The 13588-nt window shown below is 37.6% G+C and overlaps 1 protein-coding gene across 1 annotated transcript in view; it reads right to left on the reverse strand.

The window, feature by feature from the left end:
- The window catches only part of RABGAP1L (RAB GTPase activating protein 1 like), a 920113-nt gene that overhangs the window by 882392 nt on the left and 24133 nt on the right, over positions 1-13588 (reverse strand). Inside the window, exon 6 of the mRNA XM_007947094.2 lies at positions 12121-12231. Coding sequence (XP_007945285.1) covers positions 12121-12231 — 111 coding nt within the window. The remainder of the gene's footprint in view (positions 1-12120; positions 12232-13588) is intronic.

The raw sequence follows: 13588 nt of genomic DNA on the forward strand, positions 1-13588 counted from the left end.
TTCTACTTATACACTTGAAACAGACCACATCGCTAAGGTAGTGGAGTAGCTGTTCAGCTGCTCCGGTAGATTCCACCATGGAGTTGATTACCAGTCTCATCATGAAGAATAACCACACCCAGCTGCCCAGCCACTTAAGCCCAGACATGTTGACACACAACTTAACTACCACACTGTCACTGAAACACCTCTTCTTGTTAGGGAATTGTAAAGAGTAGTATAAGTGTATATGGTATTATTTGTTCTGAATCATTTTATTACAAAATGAGAAGTGAAACTTGGTGAAATCAACTAGTCATAAAATTAATATAGCAAAAACTGAACATTTCCCCTTCACTCTTTTCACTTTTTGAGTAGCAAGCATAACTGACAATCTGTTCAAAGCATCCAGCTGCTCAGTCAATGCTATGCAATAGTGCTAGTAACAGTGGATTTTAAAAGCTGGGGGGGGGGGTAGCTTTAAAAATTCCTTTCAATTTAGTAGTTTGCAAAAAACTCTTATACAACATTTCTAGATGCAGTGGTATCAAAACTCATGGGAATCTCAGCTGGTCAGGGACAGAGAGGATCACTATTTCTGCTTTGGGAACTCAGAAAAGGCTCAACCGAGTCCAAACTGCACACAAGAACATTTCAGATAGAGCCGCTCTACAATTAGGCTTAGACTGCCTTCTTTTCACACATTTCAGGTTTCTCCCTTCATTTTTTATTTTTGGGTTTCTCTTCTACAAATCAATCAGCTTTTCTCCCAGGGTTCAGTGCCCTAGGTTTGAAATCATTGAGCAATCACTTGGATACCCCAATATGTATGTCCTCACTTCCAAATTCTGGTAGACATGCACCAAAGAATACCAATTCACTGATTTTCTAACTAGTCTGATTAATTCTGGCCATTATTTCTTTCTCCTTTATGTCCAGTCTATAACTAAAGATTAATACATAATATCCAACATGAGTAAGTGAGAAAAGGAAATAATACTAGAAATTGTCAAGTCATGAGTGCAATTTTCACACACTCTCTAAACAAGGTAGAATTCTAACAGAGACACTGTTTGATTACTCAGTCTACGTTACAATGAAATTTAGCCAGTGCTCTAACATTTCTAAATTTGTATATACTTTTTATTCACTTTTTTCAATAAACTATTTTGTTGTGCTTTTGTTTGTTTAACTCCAGCTCCCAATGTGGGCCAGAAACTGGATAAGGCAATGCCTAATGGTTAGCCAATGTCTATTGCCATATGGATGGATGAATTTCAGGGCAACTTGTGGATATGAGAGTGGAGGGTAAAGGAGGCCTGGTTTTGGCCACTTATTGCAGCATCTTTTGTCTCACATTTCTGCCCAATCTGCTAGGACCCCTTAGAGGTGGAAGAAGAATATAGTCAGCCTTCAATGAAACTATACTGTGTGCTAAGCACTGCATCCTCTTCCACATTTAATCCTCACAACCAACCATGTTTTATCCCTATTTTTTGAAGGACAGTAAGGCATAGAGAGGGGAAGTGATTTGTTCAAAGTCACAAGACGGAGCCCCAGGCAGTTGTGTGGCTGAGTGTACACAGGGCTGACTACATTCCAGTTACCAACTAAAGAGTTTTAATATGCATTTTGTCTTTAGTTACCATCTTGAGATTTTTTAACACGGAACACAAGAGTGCACTCTAGTTCCTGGGTAAATTCTTTTTTTTTTTTTTAATTGTGATTTTGGTGAAAGGTGACAGAGTAAACGGGTTTTCCATTCAACACTTCATACACATTTTGTTTCACAATATTCACTGCAATCCCCACAATGTAACATCACTCTTTCTACTTCCTCCCTATGTTTAACATTTCCCTTTGTCCTTCTTTCCTATCCCTTCTTGCTTTCCGAGTTTTATCCCAGGACAAATGCAGCCATTTTGATCTCATATGGTTGAATAATGAGTGTGTATGTCCCTGGTGTTACTGTTCACCTTACAAGCCTATCATCTGGCTGAAAGTTGAGCCACAGTGGTGAGTTCAATTCCAGGCTTAAAGGGATATAGCTGTAGGGGGCCCACCAGACACTATCAGACCAGTAAGCCTGGTATTTTTTATATGATTTTGTGTTTTTTCCTACATTTTTCTCCCACTCTATCTAAAAGTTTCTATTGTGATCCCTTTCAGAGTAGTCAGCAATGGTAGCTGGGCACCATCCAGTTCTGATCTCACAATCATGGAGGCTCAGGTTCACATAGCCTATTAGTCCTTTGGACTAATTATTTCTTTGGTCTTTAATTTTCTTCACTCTTCTTTGCTCCAGACAGGGAGAGACCAATAGGTGCCACCTCAGATGACCACTCACAAGCTTTTAAGACACTAGTTGCTTCTCACCAAAGTAGAATGTAGAGCAATGTCTTTGTGGACTATGTTATACTAAACGACCTTAATATTCCCCAAGACTATGGTCTTGAGCCCCCATGTCCAGGACTTATTCCCTCAAGGTGTTTTGTTATGGTTAAGAAGTTTTCATATCTTTTCCCCCCATATGCTCAACTATATTCATGGATATAGTTGCAGCACATATAAATACACATGTAGAAATATCCTCTGTCAAACCTATGTATATTAGTGGATATAGTCCCATCCAACTTTCCACATTTGTTCAGCTTGAGTGTCTATCTATATATCCACTTATAGATTATTGTTATTACTGTAATTGCAGGATTATGTATGTAATAGTATTTACCTTTGTTGTCTTTAACTCTTGTGCTCAACAAGTTTTGAAAGACACAGAGATAAAGAGTATCTATTCTAGTACCAGATGGACTTAGTTCAAATATTAGTTATATAACCATGGCAACTTAAGTAACTTCTTTGTGCCTTAGCTTCATCAACTATAAAATGAAGGTAATAGTACCTATACCTCATATGTAGCACAAAGAACAGTGTCCAGCACAGAATAAGTGCTAAAAATAAAGCTCCCAGTACTGTGCTAGATGCTACAGATTCTGGAATAAACAACACAGTACGTGCTTTCAAAGGCAGACAGAAAACTGCAATATAATGTATCAAATATCTACATATGAAGTACAATGGATGCACAGAGAAATGACTTTTTCATGATAAAAATGACTATTTTCAAATAAATACAGACTATTGATAACTGCTTAGGGTGGGTAATGGGCACATTGGGATTCAATATATTATTCTTTCAACATGTGCATATGTTGAAAAACTACAATAAAAGTTGTTTCAAAAGATATATATTTTTTTAATTTGGAACTGAACCCACTCCTGTGGCTTCCAGCCAAACAAAAGACAGGCATATGAGCTGTACATTTACACTAGGTACACTCCTTGGAGAGAACAATCATGGGAGAAAGAAGGGCTGTGTATGCAAAGGGAGACAGCTCAGGGGCAGGAGTGCATGGAGGGAAGGACACAGGGAAGAGGTAACTATGGGGAGGAAGTGGGAGGGGAGCTGTTGCACTGTGGTAAATTGTAGTCAATGTCATGAGACAAAGTATATGTGAGATGCTGTGTGGAAAGTGAATTTTCTCTGTAAACTTTCACCCAAATCACAAAAAAAAAAAAAAGGTAAACATTTAAAAGTAATAATTTTTATATTCTCCTTCAGATAAGCCAAAATTGTATAATGTGAAAGAATTTCTTTCAATATCTTTATATTAAAAATTAGTTTTATCAGCAGCTGTGTAAGAGTCAGAGGTATTAAGAATTCTCTTGACAAGATTGCCACCTGCTGGATTACCATACTTTCAACGTTTTATATTGTGAGGTTTAAACACGTGAAGCACCATATACTAACCAAAACCTATTGCCATCAAGTCGATTCTGACTCACAGCAACCTTATATAACCCAACAAAAAGCAAAGATTTCTTGTTTCCAAGGGAAATAAGTTCAAATATTTACAAAATCTTTCATATTACAGAAAATTCTATTTATTACATTGAACAAGTACTGTTTAGGGAAAAGCCAATAGGCTGAAGTAATCTCAGTCAATTCTAGCTTGGATGTTCATAGAGGCCACCTGACAGAAAAAGGAAGTAAAGATTCAGTTTATTGTGATGAAAAAATTGCACTAATTAAAGGTAGAGCTGCACAGCAAATTACTATAATTGGTGTAAGTTGTACACCTGTAAAAAATTGAATTGGCAACAGTTGTGTGATTAATGTATTTATAACAGTGAAAAAAAAGAAAAAAAAAAAAAAAAAAGAATAGCTGCTGCTAAGGTGCTTATGTACAACCAAGCACTTCATGGCATTTGTTTCCTCGGTTTAAAAGTATAGGGTCATATGGGACATCCTGATTAACTAACTGGCTTAGTAATGTGTTTAGTACTTCTGTTCTACTTCATAGTTGATTGGCTAGTGCCTGGGTCCTAAAAGCTTGCAAATGGCATTTCAAAGTATAACAATTGGCCTCTATTTGCCTGGAGCAACAGGAGGAGGAGTCAGGAACAAGAGGAAGAAATGAAATGTGCAGCTAATAACCTCCATGTACAAATGCCTCCTTTGCCATGAGATAAGAACAACTAAATGGGGACCAGCTACCATTACTGAACATTTTGATCAAATATTCTATAGATAAACCTGCTCAAAAGAGGGAAAACACAAAAACAGAATTTCAGTTTCTCACATAATCTAGACTTTTTGGAGCCATGAAGGTGGGATAAACCTCGGAATCTAATGCTCTGAGATAATCTTTAAACTTTAAACCTTCTATCAAAAATACTCCTTGAAGTCTTCCTAAAACTACACAATGGTTTAGCTTAACTAGTAAAGTTTTCATATGCATGTGAAAGCTAGACAATGAATAAAGAAGACAGAAGAGTTGATGCTCTTGAGTTGTGGTATTATGGTGAAGGATACTGAAAGTACCTGGACTGCTAGAAGAATGAACCAAATCTGTCTTGGAGGAAGTACATCAAGAATGCTCCTTAGAAGCGAGAATGGCCAGACTTCATCTCACCTTCTTTGGTCATGTTGTCAGAAGGGACCATTCCCTGGAGAAGGATATCATGCTTGGTAGAGCAGAGGGTCAGCAAAAAAGGGGAAGACTCTCAACGAGATGGATTGACACAGGGCTGCAACGATGGGCTCAAGCATAGCAAGGATTGTGAGGATGGTGCACAACTGGGCAGTGTTTTGTCCATTGTACACAGGGTCGCTATGTGTCACAGCACCTAACACCCATAACAACAACAGTACAGTACAGGATGCCTGCCTCGAGCACTGTGCTCTTTTAAGATCTACCTATATGGGATCAAATTGACAATAGCAACTTGAAAGATCAGATAGGAAACTTAAGGGGCAGTGATAACATGTTAATGGATGAGGACCAACTCAGAAAAGGAAGGTGAGAATGGATGCACAACTCAAAGAATGTAATCAATGTCACTAAGTTGTACAAGTAGAAACTGTTAAATTGTCTGTTGTCCTGCTGTGTATATTCTCATGATATTTAAGGTTGTGTGTCAACTAGGGTGGAGCATTATTCTATGTGCTTTAAGCAGTTGTGACATAGTAAACCCCTATGATGAAACCTGATGCAATGCAATCACCTCCGTGATGAGATGTCTATGAGTAGTCAACCAGTTGAAAGGGACTTTCCTCAGGGGTGTGGCCAGCTTCCAATACATATATGGATGTCCTGAGAACATTCTTAGCCTTTCCACTGGATCTGGACTCTGCATCTAGCTCATCATCATCTCCAGTTCCTGGACCTGAGCCAGTGGCCTGCCATCTGGCCAGCCACTCTTGAGATTGGTGCTTTCAGACTCAGCCAATAATCTGCCATTTTACCTGCTGATCTTGGATTCATCATCTGCCCAAGACAGCACCCTTCTATAGTGCCTGCTGATCTTGGGTTTGTCAGCCCCTACAGCTGTGTGGGTCAGGAAAAGCCTCCAGCTTAACGCCTGACCCATGAACTTGGGACTTGCCAACCTCTACAACTGTGTGAGCTATTTCCTTGAGATAAAATTCTCTTTCTCTCTATATGTGCATATATATATATATATATATATGAGTCACTGATTTTGCTTCTCTACACCATCAGGGCTCCTTGGAAACTCTATAAGGCAGTTCTGTTCTGTCCTATAGGATCACGGTGAATCAGAACTGAATCGACAGCAACTTTTTTTTTCTTTTCTAAGTGATTACATATGGAAAGGACCCCTGATGGTGCAGTGGTTAAGCATTCAACTGCTAAGAAAAGGTCAGTAGTTCAAACTCACTAGTGGCTCCATGGGAGATAGGGCAGTTTGCTTCCATAAAGACCTTTAGCCTTGGAAACCCCATGGGGCAGTTCTACTCCTTCTATAGGGTCACTATGAGTCAGCACTGACTCAATAGCAACAGGTTTGTTTTTTATTTTATTTTTTTACACATGGAAAGACTTGAAGAAATAACTCCACTATGTTATACAAATAAATGCAGTGTCTTAGGTAAAAATTCTATTGACAGAATATATCCTGGCTCACATGTGCTTTATCTTGAACAACTAAGTCAAAAATTGAGATAATATGCCCTGAAGAATGTCTTAAAATTAATCAATTTTAAGCAGTAATGAAGACATTGATGTTGTAGATGACTGTCAAGTGTCTGAATAAAATTGCTTTGTGGATATAAGTGGCCAAAGGCAACATTTTTAAGTTATTATTTTGCATAAATTTTCAACTTATGTGCAAATGTTTAACAAGTTAACAAAGAAAATATTATAATTAGGCATTCGGCCATTTCATTTTTATCTGAAAAGTTTTCTGGATTCAAGTTGATCAAACTTGGAGCTTAAGAGTAAAGAAAGGAGAAGATGGCATTCTACTAACAAACCCCACCCAAACCCTCTTCAAAGGAGATTTAGAGAAACTCAGTGAAACAGACACAGATAATGATCCTGGAATTATGAACATGTAAATGAGGAGCTCTGGTGGCATAGTGCCTAAGGCATGTGACTGCTAAGCAGAAGGCTGGTGGTTCAAACCCACCAACCACTCCTCAGAAGGAAGACTGGGCAATCTACTTCTGAGAGATACCACCTCAGAAACCCAAGGAGGGGTTGCTATGAGTCGAATCAACTTGATAGTTCTGAGTTTAGTTTCTTTCTTTTTTTAAAAAAAAAAAATAAGAAGACAAAGAATTAGATTGAGTCAAGACAGGAAAAGAAGCAGGGTTAGTGACTGTGCCACCCACCAACTTGTATCTTATTAGTTACAAGAGGGAAAAAGATAATTATACTGTGAGGAAATTGATTTCTTTTCAACTGAGTAATCAAAATTTACATTATCAGTTAGGGAAAAACTGGATATCAAGTACCTCCAGATGTGTGATGGTTAAGGTTGTGTGTCAACTTGACTGGGCCAGATTCTTCCTCTTTTGGCAGTTATGATGTAGCCACCTCCATGATGAGATCTGCCATGAACAGCCACTCAGTTGAAAGGGATTTTCCTTGGGAATATGGCCTGACTCCAACATATACGGATGTTCTGGCAAAGCTCTCTGGCTCTTCACTCTATCTGGATTCTGCATCTGGCTCATTAACATCTGACCTCTAGTTCTCTGAACTTGAACCAGCAGCCTTCCATACTGCCTGATGATCTTGGAACCATTGCCTTCATAGCCTGAGCACCAACAGCTTGCCATCTTATCTACCAATCTTGGATTTGTCAGCCCCCATAGCCTGCTATACTTCCTGCCAATTTTGGGTTCGTCAGTCTCTGCAGGTATCTGAGTCAGGAAAACCCTCCAGCCTCTACAGACGCCCAACTTGTCAACCTCTACAACCATTTGAGCCATTTCCTTGAGATAAATCATTATCTATCTAATCTATCTAATCTTATTTATTTGTCTGTCTATCTATCTATCTATCTAAGCTTCACTGGTTTTGATTCTCTAGAAAGCCCAGTCTAAGACGACAAGATGTGATATCCTCTGAAAGACACAACATTACCTATTAAGTAATATATGATCTGAATGTAACCATGAAATATCAAATTCAAAATGAGCAATGTATTATTTAAAATAAGGAGGAAAATATCCATGTTGTAAGAGACAGAAAGAGCTCTGCAATTATTCCAGATTAAGGGAAGCTAAAGACAACTAAATGCAATATTTGACCTAGAGCAAATCCTGAACTGAAGGGGAAAATGACAGTATTAACTAACGACATTGGAAGGATAAATGGTACATTAAATAAAAGGCTTGCCAAGAATCCTACACTACTGAACTTTATAACTACACTATGGTTAAGAGAATATCTCTATTCTTAAGAAATATTCACTGAAATGTATTTAGGAGTAAAGGGCCATGATATATGTAACTTAACTCTTAAATGGTCCAGAAAAATAATTTTATGTGTGTGTATGCACATGTAGAAATAGAGAGATAGCAAAAATAGGTGCAAAGCAATGAGGTAAAATGTTAGCAACAGATGAGTCAGAGTAAAGAGTATACAGGTACTCTCTGTACTACTTTTATTTTTGTAGCCTTCTGTGAGTTTGAAATGATTTCCAAATAAACATTTTTAAAATTGCTATAACTAATGCTAAAAAAAATTAAATGTTGCTATATGTAAAATCTAAGGAGCTCAGGTTGTGTAGTGCTTAAGGCATTTGACTGCTAACCAGAAGGCTGGCAGCTCAAACCCACCAGCCACTCTGTGGAAGGAAGACTGGGCAATCTACTTCCATAAAGATTTACTACCTCAGAAACCCAAAGGGGGTCGCTATGAGTCAAAATCGAGTCAATGGCAGTGAGTTTGGATTGGTATATGTAAAATCTAGGGAGCTCTGGCTGTGTAGTGGTTAAGGTACAGGGCTGCTAACTAAAAGGCCAGTGGTTCGAATCTACCAGTTGTTCCACAGAACAAAGATGAAGCAGTCTGCTTCCACAAAGATTTACAGCTTTGGAAACCCAATGGGAGTCGCTTTGAGTCAGAATTGACTCTATGGCAGTGAGTTTGGGTTTTGGTATATGTAAAATCTAATCATTATTCTTTAGGACTAAGATATTCAATATCAGTGTATCATATCTTCTGCTATTTTTCATCAACTCCAAATATTCATCAATTTTAACACTCACCATTGTATTATGTATAATGAAGGGGAAAAGAACAAAGGTGACAACTATAAAATGCCATAAATTCTAAAACATACTCCAATTACAGAGATATTAAATATGAAAACACATGTATCTTAAAACTGATAAAATATGGTTTTCATAGATGGTCAACCTTCACAATGAAAAACACATGTATGGAGCAATGTAACATGATGCTGAATAGGACTTTTTCTGTTATCTGAATATGGCAACTGGATCCAAAGATGGAAACAAAGTGGAGCTAACTATCCTACATTCTAAAGAAAGCTGCAGACAGTTGGGAGCCAAACACTTCCTATAGGTTTAAGTGGGGTAGACACGCTCAGTCAACACCTCAACTGTCCCCCACCCTCATCCTAAAGATCATAGTAGTTTTGGTGAAGAGGCTTTTCTTTCTCTTCATCATCACCAATTTCTCCCCGTCCTGAAGTCAAGTAAAAACAGGCTCTGAGATAACTCCTAGAGATTCAGGGTCCTTGGAAAAGAGAGGAGCCCAGCATTCTTACTCTCTGGTATGATGATTTTTATTCTCAAAGAAATGGCCATGATGTTGTTGTTGTTGTTAGATGCCGTAGAGTTGTTTCCAACTCATAGCGACCCTATGCACAGCAAAATGAAACACCGCCCAATCCCACGCCAGCTCCATGATCCTTGCTATCCTTGAGCCCACTGTCACAGCCACCGTGTCAATCCATCTCGTCGAGGCCTTCCCCTCTTTCGTCGACCCTCCACCTTACCAAGCATGACATCCTTCTCCAGGGAATGGAGAAGGCCATGATAGAGGAGTAAAACATGACCCTTTGAATGTGGAAGTACATGTGAACATGGAAGCACATGAACTTTAGAGATTTACATAAGCAACCTATAACAGAATGGCAAGCAGAAACAAGTAACATTCCTGGGAATAACAGAGGGAATGATCTCTAAGCACAGATTCTACAGAAGAGGACTTGAGCATAAAGGAGCTCTGAGGTTAGAGGGAGGCAGCAGCACACCAGTAGCATATCAAGCCAGATCGCCACAGTGAGAGACATCAACAGGCAGCCACTTATGTAAGATCACACCTGCCATGTTTTCTATTCTACTTTCTAGCCAGAAGAGCAAGAGTAAGGAAAAGAAATACCAGAAAACACTCTTACAAAGTTGGTGTAGGAGCAGGAGTGGAAGACCAGACCATACCACATCCCACTCAAAGACCCCCGGGACAAAGCTTTACTGGCATCAAGGGAGAGGAAAAAAAGTAAGATTGGAATTTTAAAGTTGGCAGATATTTTGTTAATCTTTTAAGTTAATATATTTAAAATATACCCACACAAACATGTAGCTTTACATATATAAATGCCATTATATAGATGTTTTGTCTTCTCTGCTCCATGTGATTTAATACTTACTTACTGCCGTCAAGTTGGATCCAACTCATAGCGACCTCTCCTTGGGTTTCCGAGGCAATATCACTACAGAAGTAGATTGCCTAATCTTCCTTCTGAGGATTGGCTGGTAGGTTTGAACTGCCAACTTTCTGGTTAGCTGTCAAATGCCTTAGGCACTATGCCACCAGAGACACTACTTATACTTTCATATTTTCACCATACTTATATAATCCTACACACAGAGATTTTTATTGTTCTTCATTTCCTGTACCTATTTAGCATAAAAACATATCATATGTACTTTTCTATATCTCATTTTTTTTAATCAATCAACAGTAACTCACTGAAATCTCCTCAACTCATCTGGAAGAATTCTAATACAGGCATGCCTCAGAGATATTGCAGGTTTGTTTCCAGACCACAGCAATAAAGTAAGTATCACAATAAAGTGAGGCACACAAATTTTTGGTTTCCCAGTGCATGTACGTTATGTTTACACTATACTATAGTCTGTAAGTATGGAACAGTGTTATGAAACAGTTTGAGATGTTGTGAGAATTACTAAAGTGTAACAGAGACACAAAGTGAGCACAGGCTGCTGAAAAAAATGATACCAACTTGTTCAACACAGAATTGCTACAAACCTTCAATTTGTAAGAAAGGCAAATATCTGTGAAGTGCAATAAAACAAGGTATGCCTGTATATTTTTAATGTTTGTATTATATTCCATAGATGATTCAAACACTTCCCTACAGACAGGCATCATTTCATTTCCAGTTTTTGTCACTAAAAAAAAAATGCTGTGATAAACACCCTTATATATTAGTATTTTTATTTTCAGTAAGACAGATTCCCCAGAATGGGACTGATATGTCCAATTATAGTTATTGTATCTTCATACCTGTAGTCCTATTGTTTTTCAAAAAAGTGTCACAATTTGCATTTCTATGAATAATATGAGAATACTCTTTCCTTACATTCCCACTGCATTACATGTTATTTGTGCCAATCTATCTCATTGGTACCTTAAATTGTATTTCCATATGTGGTCATGAATTGGATCATGTTTCCTAGCCATCTAAATAGCTTTCCTGTGATTTGTCTATTCATTCCCTTACCTATTTTTGTCTTTTTTTTTTTCTGTCAATTATTAAGAATTCTGTGTATATTGTAGATATTAATCTTTCATCTGTTACCTATATTACAAATAATTTTGATTGACTTTGTTAATAGTGTCTTTTGTCCCATAATAGGTTTTTGTTGTTTGACTGGTCTTCATAATTTTTTAATTTTTATATGGTCATAAAGCTGCTAAGATTCCAGTAACTAGATGGGCTTTTTAATAATTAAAAGTGATTGAGATATTAAGGTATTGCTCTACATAGCAAGGAAAAATAGGAAAAAGAGATGTAATCAAACAAGGTTGAAGCAGTTAATGCTGAAATGTTTATTTCCCCAATCCATTAAGATTTTTTAATGAACTAGTTGCATCTAACTTATTTAAGTAGAGAAAGCATTATTATTTTAATCCTCATTTTTAAATGGAGAAACCGAAGTACGATGAAAACTCAAGGTGAGTGATACAATTGAAATTCAATAATATGTTTCTGAAACACAATTACAATGTCCATTTAAGTTTTTGTAGCATTTAGGAGTAGGCTGCTTACCTTTCAATAGCTAATTCTTTGTTAGAAAGTTGCTGCACTGTAATCACAACCTTCTTCTCTATTCCTTGTTTTAATTTGAAATAAAATTTATCTCTGTCCTTCGGCACAGGACTGAAACATGCAAAAAGAACAGGAGTTACCAATGCATTGATTAACATAAAGTATTAACCCACTCCAAGGTTAGAAACAGACAACAAACCATTTAACTAACAACTCTCCTACTCTTAAGATACACTAAATTCTTATCTTGCCACAAGGTAACAAACTATAAATATTATAGTCAGTGAAACAGAATTGCTGTCAATTTCTAAACTGGATTTTATTTTATCTCTAATGGAGATGAAACAAGGCGTTAAACAAAATGACAACATGATATAATTTCAAATTTTACTTTAGTGCCTAAGGCACTTGACTGCTAATCAGAAGGCTGGCAGTTCAAACCCACCAGCCACTCCTCGGAAGGAAGGTTGAGCAATCTACTTCTGTAGTGATGCCGCCTTAGAAACCAAAGGAGGAGTCGCTATGAGTCGTGGCCGACTCGATGGCACATAACAACAACAACAAAAAAAAATCAGTAATTTTGGGAAATCACAGTGTATTTAATTAATATTTTTTAAGACTGTCACATATCTGGCTTAGCTGGTCGAGTGGCCTCAACACAGTGATACCCAGTGCAAAAGCAAGTACAAAGAAGAGCTTACTTTTAGACATCCGGGATTTGAGATGACTATGGCATATCCAAGTAAAGATGAATAAAAGAAAGACTGTAGACATAGCTCCAGGGCTAGTTAATAAAATGTCAGCCTACACCAGATTGACAAAAAAAAAATTAAACTCATTGCCGTCAAGTTGGATCCAACTCATAGCAACCCGTCCTTGGGTTTCCGAGGCGGTATCTCTATGGAAGTAGATTGCCCAGTCTTCCTTCCAAGGAGCGGCTGGTGGGTTTGAACTGCCAGCCTTCTGGTTAGCAGTCAAATGCCTTAGGCACTATGCCACCAAAGGTTCTATTAGATTGACAACTACTATGAATTAATTCATTAAAACAATAAATGTCCAAATTATGGGTTGTCTTATCTGAAAAGGAAAAGTATACTGACCAAGTTATTTGACCTGAGACTCAATTTCTATATCTGGAAAATACAGATAAAATACTTATCTAATAATTACTAATAAAAGTAAAGGCATAGTTAAGGCACATAAGTGATCATTAAATAGTGTAAATATTTCCTACTAACTGCCTATTTCTGAACTGGAGAAAAATCATCTAAACTCCAAAAGAAGGAAATGGTTAATGAAACTATCATCAAACCACACAAAAATCAAAAACCAAACACCAATGCTATTGCTGTCAAGTCGATGTTGATTCATGGCAACTGCATGTGTTACTGAGTAGAACTAAGTTCCAACAGGCTACAATCTTTATGGAAGCAGATTGGCAGGGCTTTCTTCTGTGGCATCACTGGGC

Source organism: Orycteropus afer, unplaced genomic scaffold (genome assembly GCF_000298275.1).
Source record: "Orycteropus afer afer isolate SDZICR_OR568_19922 unplaced genomic scaffold, OryAfe1.0 scaffold00175, whole genome shotgun sequence".
Lineage (NCBI taxonomy): Eukaryota > Metazoa > Chordata > Mammalia > Tubulidentata > Orycteropodidae > Orycteropus > Orycteropus afer.